This window comes from Rhinolophus ferrumequinum, chromosome 4 (genome assembly GCF_004115265.2).
Source record: "Rhinolophus ferrumequinum isolate MPI-CBG mRhiFer1 chromosome 4, mRhiFer1_v1.p, whole genome shotgun sequence".
NCBI lineage: Eukaryota > Metazoa > Chordata > Mammalia > Chiroptera > Rhinolophidae > Rhinolophus > Rhinolophus ferrumequinum.
Window position 1 is genome coordinate 87,929,627 of NC_046287.1, and position 19,310 is coordinate 87,948,936.

A 19,310-nucleotide genomic window follows, 5' to 3' on the forward strand; every position below is an offset into this window, starting at 1 on the left:
TTCCATGTTGCAGCATGTGTCAGAATTTCATTCCTTTTTATGGCTGAATAATATTCCATTGTATGTATATACCACATTTTAAAACAAACGATATTTTTAGCCTAAGTAACCTAGTGATACCATAGTATAAGTATATATTTTTAAATTAATTGGTTCTTTATCTGGAATTTAAATTTATCTGGGCATTCTGTATTTTATCTGGCTACCCAAAACTAAAATAACCACCTTGGTCTCCTTTCCCAGTGCTAAGTCTCTAAGTAACAGGGGCCTAAGGAAGGGAGAGGGGGAGAAGGTTAAAAGCAAGTAAACAAAAAGATGCTAGCAAAAATAAAGGTTAACATGATTGGGATAAAGTGGCACTTCCTCAGAGGAGAGCTATAGCTGCCTATTGAGACATCAGAGTGCAGGGTCAAAAAGCAAAAGCCTTGGGATCATCCAGTCATGGATTCTGCCCTGGGTCTGTTTTCACATTTGTAAAATAGGAAAATATGTGTTTCCCCGAAAATAAAACCTAGCCGGACCATCGGCTCTAATGGGTCTTTTGGAGCAAAAATTAACGTAAGACCCGGTCTTTAAAATAAGACCGGGTCTTATATTAATTTGCTCCAAAAGACCCATTAGAGCCAATAGTCCTGCTAGGTCTTATTTTCGGGGAAACGGGGTATATACTGACCTCCTAGGGTTGTTGTGACATTAGATAACATACCATAGATAAAAGCATCTAGTGCCAAGCTGATTTGACTGATAGCTCCTCTCGCCCATATTTTTGCTGCTTTTCTGGATTTTTAAGACATAGGGTCAAAGTAAGCCACAAGGGCTTTAAAAAGTCTGCTGGTGGCTGAAAACGCCCTTGGCCCTCACCTCGCCTTCAAGACTTGCAAGGGCCCCATTAGAACCTTTTGTCCCTAAAATTCTCCCCAGTCTATTGGCAAAATTTCTACCATCTAGACTTCATTTTGTGGCTTAAGGTTTTGAACCTTGTTAAAAATCAAACTGCATCAAAAGGTGTGGCCTTTGGGTTTGGTCCGGGAACAGATTTGGTTCAGGCAGTTGGGCGAACCCGTGACTCATCAGAAAACCTCCGGGCTCCGGTAGCTGGCCAGGAGGCAAGCCGGGAAGGGAAGACTGTTAGGCCCCGCCCTGGCCGAGAAGCTCCGCCCCATCGGGTGGCCCGGCCCCACCTTTTCTCAGCCCTCCCTCCTTTTCCTTCCCGCTGTGCCCGCCACTGGCGGCGGGAGCGGGAAGCATGGGCGCCTGGGGGGAGTTGGGGGCCGCGGCGGGTGGCTCGCTGCTGCTGTGCGCCTCGCTGCTGGGCGCGGGCTGCACGCTGGGCCTGAGCCTGGGCCGCGGGCGGGGGGCGGCAGACCGCGGGGCGCTCGCCTGGCTCTGCTACGACGCCCTGGTGCACTTCGCACTGGTAAGTGCTGTCACCTCAGACCCCGAAAACGCGGGCGGATGGCGACTCTCTTGATACCCCTTCCTCGTCCCAGGGAGTGTCCTGCAAAGGACTGGGACGAGTGGGGCGAGAAGTCTGCGGAGACCCGGGAAGTACAGGGAGGCGGTGGTGCTCGTGGCCTTTGCTCAGATACCGCGCCTCTCCAAGTTCCCAAGTCTATAAGGAGAGCGCAGCTACTTCAGTGGTGCCAATCCCTTTCCAAAAAAACAAAAACCCGAAGATAGTGATTTCTGTACTGTGTTATGTTAGTTTGATTGTCAGGTACTTGACTTTGGCTTACTTGACATTGTAACCTGTACTTAAATGTTGAACTGAAAATAACAGAGATTTTGAGCGCCCCAGAGGGAGCAGGGAAAGGCCATGGGGCGCGCTGCGCGAGTGCCGAGGGCCTGTACCAAAACAGAAAACCTCGCGTGCCTTGGTAGTAATCGCCATTTATTGGGTGACGACTGTGTCCCGGGCACAGTACTGTGTTTAAAATTTCGAATCTTTATAACACCCCATAAGCTAGTTATTGTCCCCATTTTATAGAGGGGGACAGATCCTGCAAAGTTAGGTGACTTTACAATGCCACACAGCCGACAGATTCTGAGTTAGTTTAGTCTGACTCCAGAGCTTGCACTCTATATATCACCGGGGCTTTAGGAAACGTGTCCCTAAATTTTCAACCCACTTTATAAATGGCCAGGAGGGTTGTATTTAAAGGAATTCTATTGAAATACCCCTACCCCATGCACACACCTTTTTCTTAAAGTTATTTTTAACTATGCCAAAACATTTTTATTGCTAATTTGATCTTAACCTGTGACTGATGTGAAGCCAAAGTCTTTACTATTGAGAGAGAAAGCAAAGTTTTCAATAATCACCTGGGTCTGTATTTGTCAGTCAGATGTGTACACATACCAGATATTACTGCAATGATAAAATTCCTTCTTTCATAACAGTCAACATGTGGAGGTAAGAGACAGTGATTATTTCCCTCAACTCCTTTATTTATAGAATTGATTTTTAAACTGTCAATGGACCCAAGGTCTCACAAAGAACGAGGGCAGTAAAACTGGTTGCTAGCCCTGCTTAAAGAAGAATGTATTGTAACACATTTTAGGTAGTAAAATACTAAAACGCATACCCATTTGTCTACCACCTAGTTTAAAATTAAGTCTACTTTTTCAAGCACAGACTGTTACAGGTAACACCACACACATCTCCACTTGTGGCACGTTGAAGTGTAGCTGGATGTGTGGGATCATTGCTCCACTCTCCCCGATTCCTGTTCTGAGGGAAATGTTCTCTACCCAGCCCCATCTTGTGCCATTTATCTGTCTTAGCTGCAGAATGTTCCACTCTATGATGTACAGTGCCTTAGTTCTTTAATTCTAAAATGCCCATTTTTGTTCACATATTAAAACAATGACATAACCACTATGGACCATTTTATTGATATTTTATGTCTCTGAAATTGGGGTATATCTTACAATTGGTGATGAAATATGGTAATTTATGATATTTACGTACAGTGCTTCAACCAGCATCTTGTATGCATATCTTGAGATTGGTGAGGAAGGCACTTGAATTAAGCGGTTAAGTCCTGCAAAAAAAATGCAGGCCCATATTATCTTTTGGTTGGGAGTTTACTGCAAGAAGACCCAGAGACATGGCCTGAGGTAAGCCTGCGATGTAAAGCCTGCGGAAACCTGGGAAGTATAGGGAGCTTGGCCAGAGATACTGCACCTCACAGAGTTCTCAAGTCTGTAAAAAGAGAGCGCAGCGTGCTTAGTGGTACCAAGCCTTTTACAAAAGAAAAACAAAAAACCTGAAGATAGTGATTTCTGTACTGTGTTATGTTAGTTTTATTGTAAGCTCCTCAAGGCCTTGGGTAGAACTGAAACCACAGTTCACTTGTTGGCACTAGAACCTGGGCTGCCTCTCCTCACCCCTGAAAACCTCGCTTCTCAGATGGGAGGAATGTTGGGACTGCTGGCCACCATCAAACGCAGAGCTCCCCCACTGGACTGAGTCCAGCTCCCTGATGTCCAAGCTGCAGGTCAGTTGGTTAGGCCTCGGATGGTTAGGCCTCCGATGGAGGACCGACCAGTGCACCTGGTAGGAGCCATGACAACAAGCAAATCAGGGGTGTGGCTCACTGGCCCTCAAAGGTTGCTAGGGGGTGATTCGTGCACTGGTGCCTCATGGGCTTTTCCTCATCTGTGATCTGGGGATAGCATTCTAAGCATTGCCAGAGCACGGAGGCAGATGTGTCTTCCTATATTTGGGAAACATCTTAAAGTCCAGATTGACTAGTTTACCAAGGGAGTAAGTGGGGGGACAGTCTGGTAAGGGAGCTGAAATGGCAGGTAAGACTTTGAGTTTTATCGTTTAGTAGGAAGCCATTAAAGAATTTCAGACAAGGAAGTAGCATAGCCAAAGCAGATCTTTTGAAAGATAATTTGGTGATGGTGTATTAAGTCAGAAACTGTGAAGGGTCTGAGATTTTATTTATTTTTTTTTGGGAGGAGGAACAACATTAGTCTTTGGTTACATATTGCTGTCATACTACGATGGCATAGTTGACTCTTTTAAGGAGGCTGCAGCTCACAGTGGCCCAAGCGGGGATCGAACCGGTAACATTGGTGTTAGCAGCACCACGATCCTACCAACTAAGCTAACCGATCACCCCCAGGGTCTGAGGTTTTACCCTTCTTACAAGTGAGCAAGTTAGTCTGGTTGATTCCTCAAGTCTCCCACGGCAATGCAGTGAGGGCCAGATGGTACCTGCTTATGCAGTGGGTGCATTACAGGAGAAGAACCTTCAAATTAGGCTCCCATCTTATATGGCTGCTGGTGACTTACTCCTACTTCTCTCTAGAGAGACATTATCTTCTCTCAGGCATGTAAACAGATCTTCCTAAGGGAGGGGTAGGCAAGGTCTTTATTTTTATTACCCTGGAACATCTTAGGAGGGAGTGGTCCCTAAGCTTTATTAGCCTGGAATGTCACCTCATATAAATACTCTTAAATTGGTGTAAATGCCTGTGCTCAGAGACCCCAGACAGTGCAGGAATAGGGGATATTCATGGAGAATTCTCTCCCAACCTGGTGCAGGGTGGATTGGAAAGGATAGTTAAACGGGGTGAGGAGATCAGCTAAAAGCAATTGCGGTATTTTGGAAGTGAGATGAAACAGAGCTGAGCTAAGGTGGTAGGGAAAGTTGAAATGGGGGGGAAGCTAAATACGGGAGACGTTCCGGGGGAGAATTGTGTAAGTCGCAGGGACTGCTTATACATTGGGGGTGGAGACGATCTTGGGGTTTAGAATTCAGCCGATGTGAGTAATGTTGATAAAGTTAACAAAGACAGGAAAGTCACATTTTAGATTTAATCCCCCCTATGAATCCGAAGACCTAATGTGTAGTTGAAGGGAAATGGCCAGAAGGCAACTGAAAATGCAAGACAAGCTGGAGAGACAAAGTCAAGGCAGAACAGAGTTGGAAGTTCTTGACTGCGTTGAAGGAGACAGCAGGAATCCCCGGGAATGAGTGACTTTTCTGAGCAAGAGAACAGAAAGGTGAAAAGGCTGAGGAATGAGAGCAGAGTCTTTTTAAATGTCTATATCGAAGTAGAAGAGCCAGGAATGCAAAACAAAAAGTGAGCAAGACTAAGAATCACAAATAGTGCTGGGTCCTGGGACCCAAGGAAGGGAATTTCAAGATCACTGTTAGTTGCTGCAGCACCATTTAAAAAATTTTTTAAAAAGTGAGGGCTGAGCCAGAGCCTTTGGGTCCAGCAATTAGAAAGGCCTTGGAAAGAGTGGTATTGCTTGAATGGAGCCACCAGAAGGTTAAGGCCAGGGCTTAGCAGGTGGGGTGAAGAAGAAACCGAGGCAGCATATGCAAGACTTTCAAGAGTTTGGGTTGGGGTAGGAAGCCAGTATTAGAAGGTAGCTCAAGAAACATCACAGGGGCAGGCGAGAGACCTTGGGTTCTGTTTAAGATGGGAAGGTCTGAGTGTGTTTGCGGGCAAATGATCGAGGGAAGAGTGAGGATGCAGAGAAGTGTGCTGTGTGGCACTTGCAGGCTGGTGCTGTGCCTGGCCATGGGAAGTGACTTCTGTCAGGGCAGAATCTGCCTGAATCTACCACTTACCCTCTGATCGAACCCCTCTGACTAGGCACTCCCACACATTCATCGCTGTGGAGCATAACTTAGGCTTGTTCTTCAGGGTGAAGGACAGTTGTCACGGAAAACCGGGACTTCAGTTGTCTATCCATTTGTTGTATCTTAATACCCATGGGTAGTCCTGCTTTGAGAAATCCTGAAGCCCCGCGGCTGCTTAAGTCCCCGTTACTGTGTGTATTTTGGACTTTACCCTTTTCCATGCAGCATTACCATCTGTTCCTCACCTTCCACTGCAATAACTTCAGCCTCTGATCTTGGGACTGTCTAAAAATGTCTTCCTCCTACTACTTGCTTTATATTAGGTCTGAAGTTGCCTCTTAATTCACAGTCTTACTGTCTCCAATTTTCCCTTTCCTTTCTTGGCATTGTCATCTTCGTCAGTTTTGCTCTGAGATAGATATTCTCTCTGGTAAATGAATTTATAGTCCTCATGCTGTTTGGCATACTGGGTGAATCACCGTTGGTATAGCTGTGCATTAATGATGGAGCTTTGTGATGGTTAATTTTGTGTGTCAACTTGACTGAGCCATGGGATGCCCAGATATTTGGTCAAACATTATTCTGGGTGTTTCTGTGAGGGTGTTTCTGGGTGAGATTAACATTTAAATTGGTCGACTGAGTAAAGCAGATTGCTCTCCCTCATGTGGGTGGGCCTCATCCAATCAGTCGAAGGCCTGAATAGAACAAAAGGCTGACCTTCCCTGGAGTAGGCAAGAATTCCTCCTGCCTGACTACCTTCAAACTAGGACATCGGCTTTTTCATGCCTTCAGACTTGAACTGAAACCATGGCTTTTCCTGAGTCTCAAGCCTGCCGGCTGTTAGACTAGATCTGCACCATTGATTCGCCTGGTTCTCAGGCCTCCGCACTCGGACTAGAACTGCACCGTCAGCTCCCTTGAGGCTCCAGCTTTCCCACTCACCCTGCAGATCTCAGAGCTTGTCAGCTTCCACAATTGCATGAGCCAATTGCTTATGACAAATTGATAGATAGATAGATAGATAGATAGATAGATAGATAGATAGATAGATAGATAGATATAGAGATATGAATACACATGTATATGCATATATGTCTATATACATAGGTAGGTATAGATAGATATACAGGTATATCTGCCATTGGTTCTGCTTCTCTGGAGAACCCTGACTAATAATACAAGCTTAGACATGGTCTCAAATTGAAAGCCCAAGGAATAGCACCCATCATGACCCACTGTTCGTTTTCTAGGGTATGGGTGGACAGCCCTTGTACTTCTGCAGACCAAAATTCAGTCTGTTTTCTAACATCATGAATAAGACATGTCACCTAGCAATAGGGATGGCTGTCTGTGTAGCCACATTTCAGAATGACACACTTTTTCCTGTTGTTCCTCATTTCTACATACAGTTGAGTGCCCACTTGGGTGTCAGGTGCTGTGCTAGCCACAGATAAAATGGGTGGCCGTGTCCTCTCAGAGCTTATGCAATAGCAGAGAGTTTTTCTCTTACTGTTTCATCTGAAGAACAATAGTTAAATTGGTTTGTCTCTGACAGCAAGAGCAATATGTTTCTCCCTTTTCACTTTGACTGCTTGGAAGCTCAGAGCCACATTAAGCTCTATAATAACAACAAAAGATGATCTGTATATAGTATATGTTTTTATTGGCCCCTGATCTGGATTGTTCTTCATTTTTATATTTTTTTCATAACTCATATTTAAAAGTTCTTATGTATGTTTTACCATTTCATTGAATGTTTTTGGTGTAATTGGCCTAAAATCTTTTATATACAGAGGAAGTATGTAAATACTTCAAAAAATTTTAATACTACTAAAATTGATTTCATTTCCTTTGAAATGGAAAAGATATTCTAGGGAAATATCTTATTTTTTTCCTTTATAACACAATATGTAACTATTTTGTGCTCCTCTAGCTCAGTGCCTGGCCTGGCCGGGTTTGTAGGAGCTATTCTGCAGTGTTGGTTAATATTGAATGGATAGAAGAATGATTTTATCCTTGTAATTTGTAGTAGTTATCAGTCATTTACATTTTAAGCCTCAAACTACTCAGATATCTAGAACGTCAGAGTCCTTTTTCTATGTCAGTCTTTGAAACAAAATTTGTTTAAATTGTGTATTCCCATGATCCTTGTGAAATGTATAACATTTACATACCTAAAAGGAAGAAAAAGATAAAATCAGCCAGAGATAATTATTGTTAGTATTCATAAGAATAGCCTTCCAGAATTTATATGAAAATATACATCCAAAGTTCTTTTTATGAAAATGGGATCATGCTATTCATTCTTTGTTGCTTTTTTTCATTCAACTATGTTCATTGCCCACGCATATCGGTATCTATTGAACTACCTCATAATTTGAAATAACTTCACAGGAGGCTATTAGACTTTATGTGTAATCTATTTAACCAGTCCAGTCCCTAATTATTGGACTTACAGGCTCTTTCCAGTTGCTGGCAATTATATAGAATGCTCTCTGTGCATTTTCAGGCAGTTGTCTAATTTTTGACTGAGGATGAATCCTGAAAATGGAATTGCTGGCTCTAACGGAAGCCAGTTTATAAAGACTTCAGAAAGTCTCTTAAATTTTACTTCAGAAATATTTTATATTGATACTAGTGGTAGTTCTCCTTTGTTCTAATGGATTATTATCGCTATAAGGGAAAGCAATTGAGATATATCTATAGTAACCAGCCACTTTTCTAAATTCTCTTTTCCCCCCTTCAGCTTCATTGAGTTATAATTTGTATTCAATAAAATTCACCAATTTTGATGGATTTGGGTGATTGTATACAGTTGTGTAATCACCACCACATACACAGTATAGAACATTTTCATCACTTTTTAAAAAGTTTTCTCATTCCCCTTTGAGATGATCCCAACCCGACCTCTGGCCCCAGAAAACACTGATCTGCCTTCTTGTCATTAAAGTTTTGCTGTTTGTAGAATTTCATATAAATGAAATCATATAGTGTATAGTCTTATATTTAGTATAATTTACTGAATAGTATCCCAGTATATGGATATATCCCAATTTACTTATTCATTTACCAGTTAATGAACATTTGGGTTGTTTCTAGTTTTTCACTGTTAAAAACAGTACTGCTATTAGCACTTGCTTACAAGCCTATGTGGACATAAGTTTTTATTTGTCCTGGGTAAGTGCCTAGGCGTCGGATTCTTTAACTAGAGTAGGAACTGCCGAACTGTTTTCCAAAGGGGCTGTACCATTTTCCATTCCCACCAGTGACACTTGAGAGTTCCAGTTGCTTCACATCGTCACCAGCACTCAGTGCCTTAGTCAGCTTGGGCTGCTGTCACAAAAATACCACAGACTGGGTGGCTTAAATAACAGACACTTATTTCTCATTTTCTGGAGGCTGGAAGTCCAAGATCAGGTGCCATGATGGTCTGGTGAGAGCCCACTTCCGGGTTGCAGACAGGTGCCTACTTGCTGTGTCCTCACAGGGCTGAGCGCGAGCCCTGGTTTCCCTTCTTCTTCTTAGATTATAAGGACACCGATCCCATCAGGGGGGCCCTACCCTCCTGATCTCATCTAAACCTAATTACCTCCCATGGGCTCCACCTGTAAAGACCATCACAAGGGGGGTTAGGTGTTTGACAGATGCATCTGGGAGGACACAAACATTCAGTCCATAACCCTTAGTATTGTGATTTGTGCTGCTGCTCTCTTTTCTTGTAGTTATTCTAAGAGATGTGTATGATCAACACTTGTGTAGTGTTAGCTGGCACTTCCGTGATGTCTAGTGATGTGGAACATCTTTTCATATGTTTGTTTGCCACTCACATATCTTCTACTGGGAAATGTGTTCAAATCTTTTTGCCCATTTTTTAAATTAATTTTTTTGAGATAATTATAGAGTCACCTGCAGAGAGAGGACAGATCCCATGTACATTTTACCCAGGTTCCCCAATGGTCACATCTTGCAAAACTGCAGTATAATATCACACTGAGGATATTGACATTGACAGTCAAAAGGCAGAACAAGGATCGCATGGTCAGTTTCAGACACTTAGGAGGTTACACATGAGTCAACGCCCCCGTCCCCGCCTTTCCCCCTCACCCAGCCCCGTCTCCCAGGTTCTCCTGAGAATAGGACAGGCAGCCAGTAGCTCCCCTTCTCTTGTACCCTGCATTCCTAGCGAGGCTCGTGCTGCTGCTGCCACTACTGCAGGCCACTGTGCCCAAGGAGAGCCTAGGCTGCAATGCTGCTGCGCTACCATCACTGCGGCCCTGGTCGGCGGGGCTGGGGAACTCCATCACCGACACCCAACCTGCTGGCAATGACCGAGACCCTGGAGAATGGTCTTGTACCTCCCAGTCTGTCTTGAGGAAGCTTCACGATGCCAGTCAAGGCTCCAGCAAAGCAATGGCATTAAAGGTTTGGTGGCCCCATGGTTAGAAGCGCTTTGGCAGTTCCTCATAATGCTTTGGGCAGCCTCATTGAGTTGGGGGGGGCAACTCCTCAATACGAGGGATCTAGAGGCTCGAGTGGCACAACTCTCCCTCCAAATGCAGAGAGTATCTCTGGGGCGGTGGGCACTTCTCCCTGCCACTTCTTGTATGCCACCCCATAGTAGGTGACCACCACGCAGTTTCCCAGGGACTGAGGGCATTCCCACAGTGAGGTGGTCACCTACCTGCTCCTCTCCTCTCACTTCCTGCCTACGAACCTTTTCCATGTACCCTTGACCTTCTGTCTCCACCAGCTTTTCTGTATCCTTTCTGTTGTCTTCTGTCTTCTCCCTCCAGAAAATCCGACTCTGGACACTTTTTACCCCATTTACCTGCAACTGCCAAAGGTAAAGAAATAGCAATTTGAAGACATCAAAACAGCATTCTGTTTATATTTCAACTAAGGCAGAACAACCAGCTTTTAAAAAATAATACAAAAATTTGGGCAAAAGAAGTAAGCTTGTTTATCCCAAGTATTTAGAATGATTAGTTCCTTGAGGGGAAAGGCTTTTTACATATTCTGGGCACATGCACACATACTTGCACCCAAACACCCAACTCCAACCGTGTACCCTGGGAGAAACCCTGTCTGATGGCCCGAGGCAGATTTTATTGCTACTTTCTGTTTAATCGTTATGTTCGCTATTTCCCCAGTTCTTTGTAAATTCTCTATCACAATGTTTCACGAGTTTTTTTGAGGGTGTGGGGGAGTTACTACCTTCCTTTGAGTCCCTTGAGGGCAAAGACTGTTACTTTCCCATCTTTGCATCTTCAAAGATGCACTGCCTGGCAGCAGAGTTCTTTGGCAAAGCTGATTTCATCCTAAGACCCCAGATACTTGGGACCATCAGCTCCATTAGCAGGATGAAAAGCAAGTTGGCTAGAGCTGGCTTTCCACTCATCCAGGGAGAACATGTTTCTGCCCATTCAAAACGGTGGCCCCAAAACGTCACCACTTTGTGGAAGAGATTCGGAAAAAGCTTTTGTTATTCAAGAGTGGTACACGTTTTTTTTAAAGTCACTATCCTGTTTGAACACATTGTTGATTACTTTTGGAACAAAAGGAGAAGGCAGTGTAGATTGCCAGTTTTGTCATTCAAATACAAGTTTCTAAGGACAGTGGTATGTTCAGTGTCAAACCTGTCAGTGAAGCTCTTAGAGGCAAGAACCTCTGATTTATTTAGTCAGACTAATTCAAGTGACAGGCAGATACACACAGCAGCAGGGGCATGGCAGCTCATGGACACCCAGCAGAAGCTGAGATCTAGCCTCCTGGAGTCTGGAACTGAAGGGTGGTTCTGAATCAGAGGCAGCTGTGTGCTAAGGTGACTTTCCCCGCCTCCTGGCTCCTGTAGGCCTGCTTCTCTTTCTGCCACTTGCTGACTTTCTCGTTTTTTTGTTTTTTTGTGGGGGTTTTTGTATCCCATAGCATCTACCTGTATCCATGTTTTATGGGTTGAATAGTGTCCTCCCCACCCCCCAAAAAAAGACATGTTGGAGTCCTAACCCCCAGTACCTCAGAATGTGATACTTAGCAATAGGGTCTTTACAAAGGTAATTAAGTTCAAACGAGGCCATTATGGGGGGGCCCTCATCCCCCATAATACAGTACAACTGTTGTCCTTATGAAAGGGGGAAATGTGGGCACAAAGACACACGTATTGCATGTGAACATGAAGGCAGAGATCAGGGTGATGCTCCTGGAAGCCATGAAATGCCAAATATCACCATCAAACTACCAGAAGCTTGGGGGAACCACCCTCAGAAGGAACCAGCCCTGTCGACACCTTGGTTCTGGATGTCCAGCCTCCAGAACTGAGAGACGATAAATGTTTGTGGGTGTTTTGTTTGTTTGTTTGTTTCATTAAACTTTTTAAACATTTATTTTAAGTGTGTTTTTCCAGCACCCATCAGCTCCAAGTCAAGTAGTTGTTTCAATCTAGTTGTGGGGGGTGCAGCTCACAGTGGCCCATGTGGGGATCCAACCAGCAACCTTGTTCTTAAGAGCTTCGTGCTCTAATCAACTGAGCTAACTGGCCGCCCAGTGTTTGTGGTTTTAAGCCGCACAGTTTGTGGTACTTTTTTCTGGCAGCCCTAGCAAATTACTATATCCTGCTTCTTGGTAACTTGAGTTTATTCATAACATAGATTTATTCTTGGCCTCTCATGACCTCTGCTACATATTAGTTTTCAGAATCAGTTTGGATTCGTTCCCTATTTCTGAGTTTGTGTTCCAGAGAGTAAGAATTTCATTGGCCCAGCTCATCCCTGTCCCTCCTTGTCCTCTGGTCCAATCACCTAAAGCCAGAGCAGTGGCTGTCACAGTGTAGAACATGGTTTCCCACAGCTGACCCCTCTGTGGGGAGTGGGGGTAGAGTCCCATATGGGGACAGCGTGCATCACGACTAACACTTTTAAGGGAATGTACTGTGTACTGTGTACACAGTACTGTGTACAGTACTGTGTGTGGAAAATGAGAGAACCTTGTCTAAGAATTGTATTTAGGGGCCAACTAGTCCGATCCCCCTGTTGAAATAGGAATTTTACTAATGGCCTAGAAAGACATAGAGTCATATCCACCCTTTGCTTGAAAACTTTCAGTCAAAGCTCTCTTTCCAAAATGAACAGCTCTAGTTGCAAGAAAATTCTCCCGTATGTTGAGTTGAAATTAACCTCCTTATGACTCTCCTCATTGGTCCTAGTTCTCCCCTCTGTGTAAACCAAAGGGAATCCTCTGTCTACCCAACAGCTCCTAGTGTGAATGCCTTCCACCATTTCTCATGACATGGCTTCCGGCGCTTTTCTTTGCTGTCAGTCAGCCTCATACAGGCCACAGGTTGCCTTTTCAGTGCTGTGCCAATTGCTCAGCATTGTTCCAGATGGTGACTGACCATTATTCAAGAAGTCTGGGGCATGGCCTTTGGGGTCCACAAATGAGCTTTTGAATGCTGGCTCTGCCGTTTACCAGCTGTGAAACCTTGGGCTCCCTTCACTCCTATAAATGCTTTCTGGAAGGAGAAGGGGAAGGAAGGAAGGATACTTCCTGTCTCAGTTTCCTTATTGTCTTAGTTCATTCTGGCTGCTGTAAAATACCACAGACTGAGTGGCTTATAAACAACAGACACTTGTTTTTCACAGTTCTGGAGGCTGGATGGTCAGGTGAGGGGGGCCCTTTTCCAGGTTCATAGCTGATGCCTTCTCGCTGTGTCCTCACTTAGTGGAAGGGAAGTGGGATCTTTCAGGAACCTCTTTTCTAAGAGAACTAATCCCGTTCATGAGGGCCCCACCCTTATGACCTAAGCTCCCAAAGGCCCCAACTCCAAATACCATCATCTTTAAGGGGGTAAGATCTTAACATATGAATTTTGAAGGGCCACATTCAGACCACAGTACTTATCAGTAATAAAGTATGGAAATCATATTTTCTTCAAAGGGTTGTTATGAGGATTAAATAAAGCTTTGTCACGTAGGGCGGTGCTTCTCAAACTTGACTTTGCACAGGAATCACCTGGGGATCTTTTTACAATGCAGATTCTGATTCCTCAGGTCAGGGTAGGGTCCGAGATTCGTATGTGGACCAAACTGCCCCACTGGGGCCTGTGCCATGCTGTGGCTCACAGGCCACACTCAAATCGAAACAATATAGGACACCTGGCACAGTGCCTGGCGTTGAGCAGGGTTCAGTCAATGTCAGTTCTCTCGTCCTCTGTGCCTTTCATGACCCCTCCTATCCACACTCTGTGTTTGAATGAACGTTTAATTCTCATCCAATTCCTATGTAATACAGTGGTAATGCATATAACCCATTAAGAGGAGCCTTGGAAAATTTCCTTTCACATCCTTAATCTGGGAAGCAACAACTGCCTGGGCGAAGAAGGGTGTATCCTTAAAAGGGGACAAATATTTTTCAAGTCCTAAACCAAACACTAAGCTGCAGTGTTGTAGGAATAATAGAATTTTGTGTAGCCGTTTGATACCCCTAGTTCTGAAAGGACCCGCCCCCCATCTGCTGGGGCAGGTTCCATCAAATGGAACACCTCGTCTCATTAAGTGGACGACAGCTGGGTAGCATACATTTATGAAGTCACCAAAGCCTTGTCATCGGGGTGCTGTAGGAGGGCTGAAGCAGCTGATCCTTCTGGAAACAGTGATGGATGCTATTGCCATGGCATAGAAAAATCAAGTCTGATTAAGCTGAGGTTTCATGAGTCAGATTAGAAAAAGCGAATAAATTTTGACAGGATTTACGTACTGATGCTATTCTTACTCCGCTTTACACTCCCACTCTTAATAATGAATATTGCACTATTTTCTCTAGGTCTTCATTGAAACACACTTAAAAAATAAAACAGTGAAAACAAAACAAAAACCTCGCAAATATATCCAAATACAAATTCAGCCTTTACAAATACAAACACAAATTACAAAAGAAGTTTGTGTTCTTTTTTATTTCTACAAGGACTTTTTTGTGCTAAATTTTTCTTTAATGGTTGAAATGGTCATTCTCTATAAAGCGGTCATTTAATTATAGACAGCAGTAGCTTGCATAGTTTAAGCATTTATTTAAATCTGAGTTTTAATTTGTAGCTGTCTTAAAGTCTATAAAATATGTTGTAAAAATTACATGTCTGGAACATCTTAAGTGAAAAATGAGACGGGCCTTTGTTACTTAATTTTATTTGCCATGATACATTTTAACTTTTAAGCTGATTTCATTAGCAGCTCGTTAGGTAGATATAGTAAAATCATGTTTTAGAACATCTAATATGAACTTTTCTATTAATTTTGTTTTTTAATTGAGATATAGTTGGCATATGTAATATTAGTTCCCGATGTATAACAATGATTCAATATTTGTATATATTGTAAAATGATCACCACAATAAGTCTAGTTAACATCCACCAGCATAGTTACAATTTTTTTCTTGTGATGAGAACTTTTAAGATCTACTCTCTTAGCAACTTTCAAATATACAGTATAGTATTATTATAGTCACCATGCTGTGCATTACATCCCCATTTCCCATTTTTAAACCAAAATTCCTGATACTTTAAAATTTTTGAATAAATGAACATTATAGAATTTTCCTCATAACCCTCTGGATTAATAGTAGAAAAAAATAATAGCGGGGAGAAACTATTTTAAATATTCATAACTACCTAATAACATATACATGAAAAATATCTTGAAGGCTACCATGAAACTCAACAATGGTGTCTGTGGGGGCTGAGACTGGGGGTCAGGAAGGAAAGAGACTTTTTTTACCGTTCACTTTATACCTTTTTGTATGTTTTTTTTTTTTTTTCACTTTCAGCATGTGTCCCTTTTAAAATAATTTTTAAAAAATAAGTTTTAATAGTTGAAATAGTACAGGTACAGCACCAGAAGAAACGTCAGAGAAAGGAAAGAAAATTCCGCCGGAAAGCCCACATGCTGTAGGTGATGTGGGAGCGCAGCCCTTTACAGGGACAGCTCACTGCGACCCGAGAAGAGCTATTTTCAGGGCGAGCAGAAGCCAGACCCTGCTCAGCTTCTCTGCAGGGACAGCAAGAGAGAACTCCCTCAGTATGTCACCCAGAGCCAGGCGGACCCCAGGGCTGCCATTTTGATGGCTGGTAATTTGAAGAGGGAATATGAATAATGAGTTTTTTCCTTTCTTTTTTAGTCATACCATTGCCTCTCCTTACGTTTCATTGTGTGTGTGTGTGTGTGTGTGTGTGTGTGTGTGTGTGTGTGTGTGACTTCAGGCTGGCAGAAGAGCCTGCAGGAGGTAGGCAGGTTTACTCTGTGGTTTTGTTTAATTGAGGCTCTCGAATAATCGGGAGACTCACAGTAATGATGACTGTTGGAATACCAGTCTGTTTGCTATTAAAGTCCATCTGAAAGAGAAAACGATAGCAAACGGCTTACTTTTTTGCAAGGCGCTCTGCACGCTCGCTGTGTGCTGCTGGCAGTTTCCGGCTTTGCGTCGCTGTTCTCGTTTAGGCTGATCCAGACACCCGGGCCACTTGGGGTCTGGCAGGATCCTGGGAGAGCTGAGCCTCAGGCGGTCTGGAGGCCTCGGTGCACAGTTCCTTACGACTGTGGTCTGGAGGCCCTGCTTGCACATTAGAAGGATGAAGGCAGAGGGCCTCCGGGACATGCAATCCGAGTCGGCAGACCAGAAACTCAAGGGGCACCTGTCTCTGAGCTAAGGGAGCACCAAGCGCTGTGGCTGGTTTCCTCTAGTAATGCAACAGTTGGCTTCGACAAGTTGCTGCGTATCTTTTTTAAATTAAGGTTTACCATTAAAAATTTCAAGCATTCACTAATGTAGAGAGAGTAGTATAATGAACAGATTCAACACGTTCAAAATTTGATGCGCTTGCTTCATCGTCGCGTTTTTCTTTTCCTCCTTCCCTCCCTTTTCTATGTTTCTCCCTCCCTTTTTCTTTCCTTATTGCGGAAACATTTTAAAGGGAATCCAGACCTCCTGTCTTTTTACCCTTCATCCTCAGTAAGTCTATCCCTAAAAATTCAGGTTGCGATTCCTAAGGGACAGGTGTCTGCCTCTCACACTATTGTAGGAATTACAGTAGCACAGGACGGCTTGAAGACATCATCATGTCCAGTCAGAGAGTCTACCCAGGTGGCCTCCTCGTGGCTTGGGAATGGGCAGGCATAAAACTCATGGGGTCATTCCCCCTGGAAAGGCTGGGGCTGAAGCAGACACTGACCCCACAGCCCTCTCTGTGGCCCCTTCCTCCACCTAGTGTGCCTAAGCCACTGCTCATGAACCGCACCAGTGAGGTGAATGGACCTAAGCAATAATGAGCCTTCCAAGTGCTGCCCTTAAGGCTTCTGATCAATAAGAAACACTCTATCAAAAGGTGAAGATGTGGATCTAGTCTAATTCTGCTGATTACTCTTTCATGCATTCAGTTATTCATTCATCAAACTTCTATTGAGTGGTTTATTCTGTACCTGTTTTTCTTTGTTTGTTGTTGTTATTTTGTTTTTTGTTTTTTAATCAGGAACTTGAAGCCCAGAGAGCTAAAAGTAGCAGGGAATATAAGCAATAGAATCTGTTGTATTTGTGTTTGCTCAGTTTACCCAGGTCTCCAGAGTACAACACAATGCTCTTCCCTACACACCCATTCAAACCCTCCTTCCCGATGATAGCAACGCCCTCTGTATGGCTTTTGCCACTTACCAGGTACGTTTCATCTGATCTTTAGAACTTCAGGGTGCTTGTTGAGCTCAAACATGAATTTTAGTTCCAGATGGCTAGACCTTGACCACCTCTTATGATTAAAGGTTTTTGGAGCTGATAACCTTTCGTGTTTATTCTGCAAGTTAATATACACTTAATGCTCCAGAGCCTAGAAATAAATTTAAGGGTGGAGAAAAAAATGCTTGATGGTTCATTTATATAAAATGTGAATTCCTAGAAGGAACTATTCTGTCTCCATTCTCTACAATTCTGCAGGTAAGTTTGGCCCTTGGCAAATAGGAGCTAATGTTTTCAGTGACAATAATGTTAGGCCTCTGTTTGGTCAGAACAGATTTGGTTCAGAAGCCCCCAAAGACTCGCGAGGCCCATGTAGCCAGTCGCATTCTGAAGCTGGAGCCTCTGCCTCCTCTGCCCGATTTGCTCAGTTTTGCATTGAGTCTATCACTGGCTCAAATTAAACCACAGATAGTACGTACAGCCCAGGCTGACCTGTGCTTGTCAACTTACGTTCCTCGTAGTGAGTTCCTTTAGGATAAGATCAGGCCAATCTCAGAATCACAGAACTTTCCAGATGGAACCTTGGTTCCCTGAAACCCTGATATTGACACACTCACCACTTTTTTTTTTTTTTTTTAAGATTTTATTGGGGAAGGGGAACAGGACTTTATTGGGGAACAGTGTGTACTTCCAGAACTTTTTTCCAAGTCAAGTTGTTGTCCTTTCAATCCTAGCCATGGAGGGTGCCGTTCAGCTTCAAATTGTTGTCCTTTCAGTCTTAGTTGTGGAGGGCGCAGCTCAGCTCCAGGTCCAGTTGCCGTTGCTAGTTGCAGGGGGCACAGCCCACCATCCCTTGCGGGAGTCAAACCGGCAACCTTGTGGTTGAGAGGATGCGCTCCAACCAACTGAGCCATTCGGGAGCTCAGCGGCAGCTCTGCTCAGGTGCCGTGTTCAATCTTAGTTGCAGGGGGCGCTGATCACCATCCCTTGCGGGACTCGAGGACTCGAACTGGCAACCTTGTGGTTGGGAGCCCACTGACCCATGTGGGAATCGAACTGGCAGCCTTCGGAGTTAGGAGCATGGAGCTCTAACCACCTGAGCCACCGGGCAGCCTCACCACTTTTTACGGTCTTCTTTTCCTGCCTTTGATCTGAATCTGTGGTGGCACACCCTACGTACAGGGAAAGGTTATAAGCCCTTAGAGTTGTCTTGAGGGAAGTATCAAATAGTTGCTAATGCTTTTGGTACATGGCCTACTTTAGGAAGGAAAGCCGTGTGTTTGTGTGTCTGTTTGGCTCCATTTTTACATAAAACACAAGGGCATCTTTCTAAGTAAGTCATCATGTAAACTTGTCCTTAATTCAAGGTTAGCAAATACTGAACACAAAATACCATCCTGGGTACTTGAGGATTCTAAGAGAAAGAACACAACATCTCAGACCCTAAAGGTGTATATTATCTAATGGGGACTGGAGATCCATAACCAGCGGACAGTTGATGATTATAGAAACACAAATTTAGTAACAAGGGAGAGTGAGAAATTAATCCTCACTAGGTTTGGGAAGGTTTCTTGGAAGAAGCAGAGTTTGAGCTGGATTTTAAAAAGGAAGAGAACTTCAACAGGTAGTTAGAAAAGGGAACAAATTTGTTATACATTCACAGATCCCTGCATGTTACAGATTGCCAAGTCTCCATCTTGCTGTCACATAGAGTTGCTTCTGGTGAAAGGTCTTGGACCTAATGTGAGAGTCCATGTTTTGCTAATGGCTCTGGTTGAAGAGATTGCTAGTGGAAGTCATGTCTAATTTTAGGATAAGATCCCCATCTCATTTTAGGAAGTCCTTCATCTTCTAGATAGATGGACTGTGAGGCGTTAGAGAAGGCCTCATTGCCCCTACTGGCCAGTCCAGTGGACATGTTTTGCCTAGAAAGTTCCCAGGCCAAGCCAGGGAAGTGGTGTGGATTTCCTGCTATGAGTCTGCTAAAAATAAGA

General features: G+C 43.7%; 1 protein-coding gene across 1 annotated transcript in view; it reads left to right on the forward strand.

Moving 5' to 3' along the window:
• The first annotated feature begins 1,205 nt into the window (after nt 1-1,205).
• EBPL (EBP like) overlaps nt 1,206-19,310 on the forward strand; it is a 29,206-nt gene continuing 11,101 nt past the window's right edge. The window contains 1 exon segment of the mRNA XM_033104580.1: nt 1,206-1,417. Within this exon segment, the coding sequence (XP_032960471.1) occupies nt 1,247-1,417 (171 nt within the window). The 5' untranslated portion in view covers nt 1,206-1,246.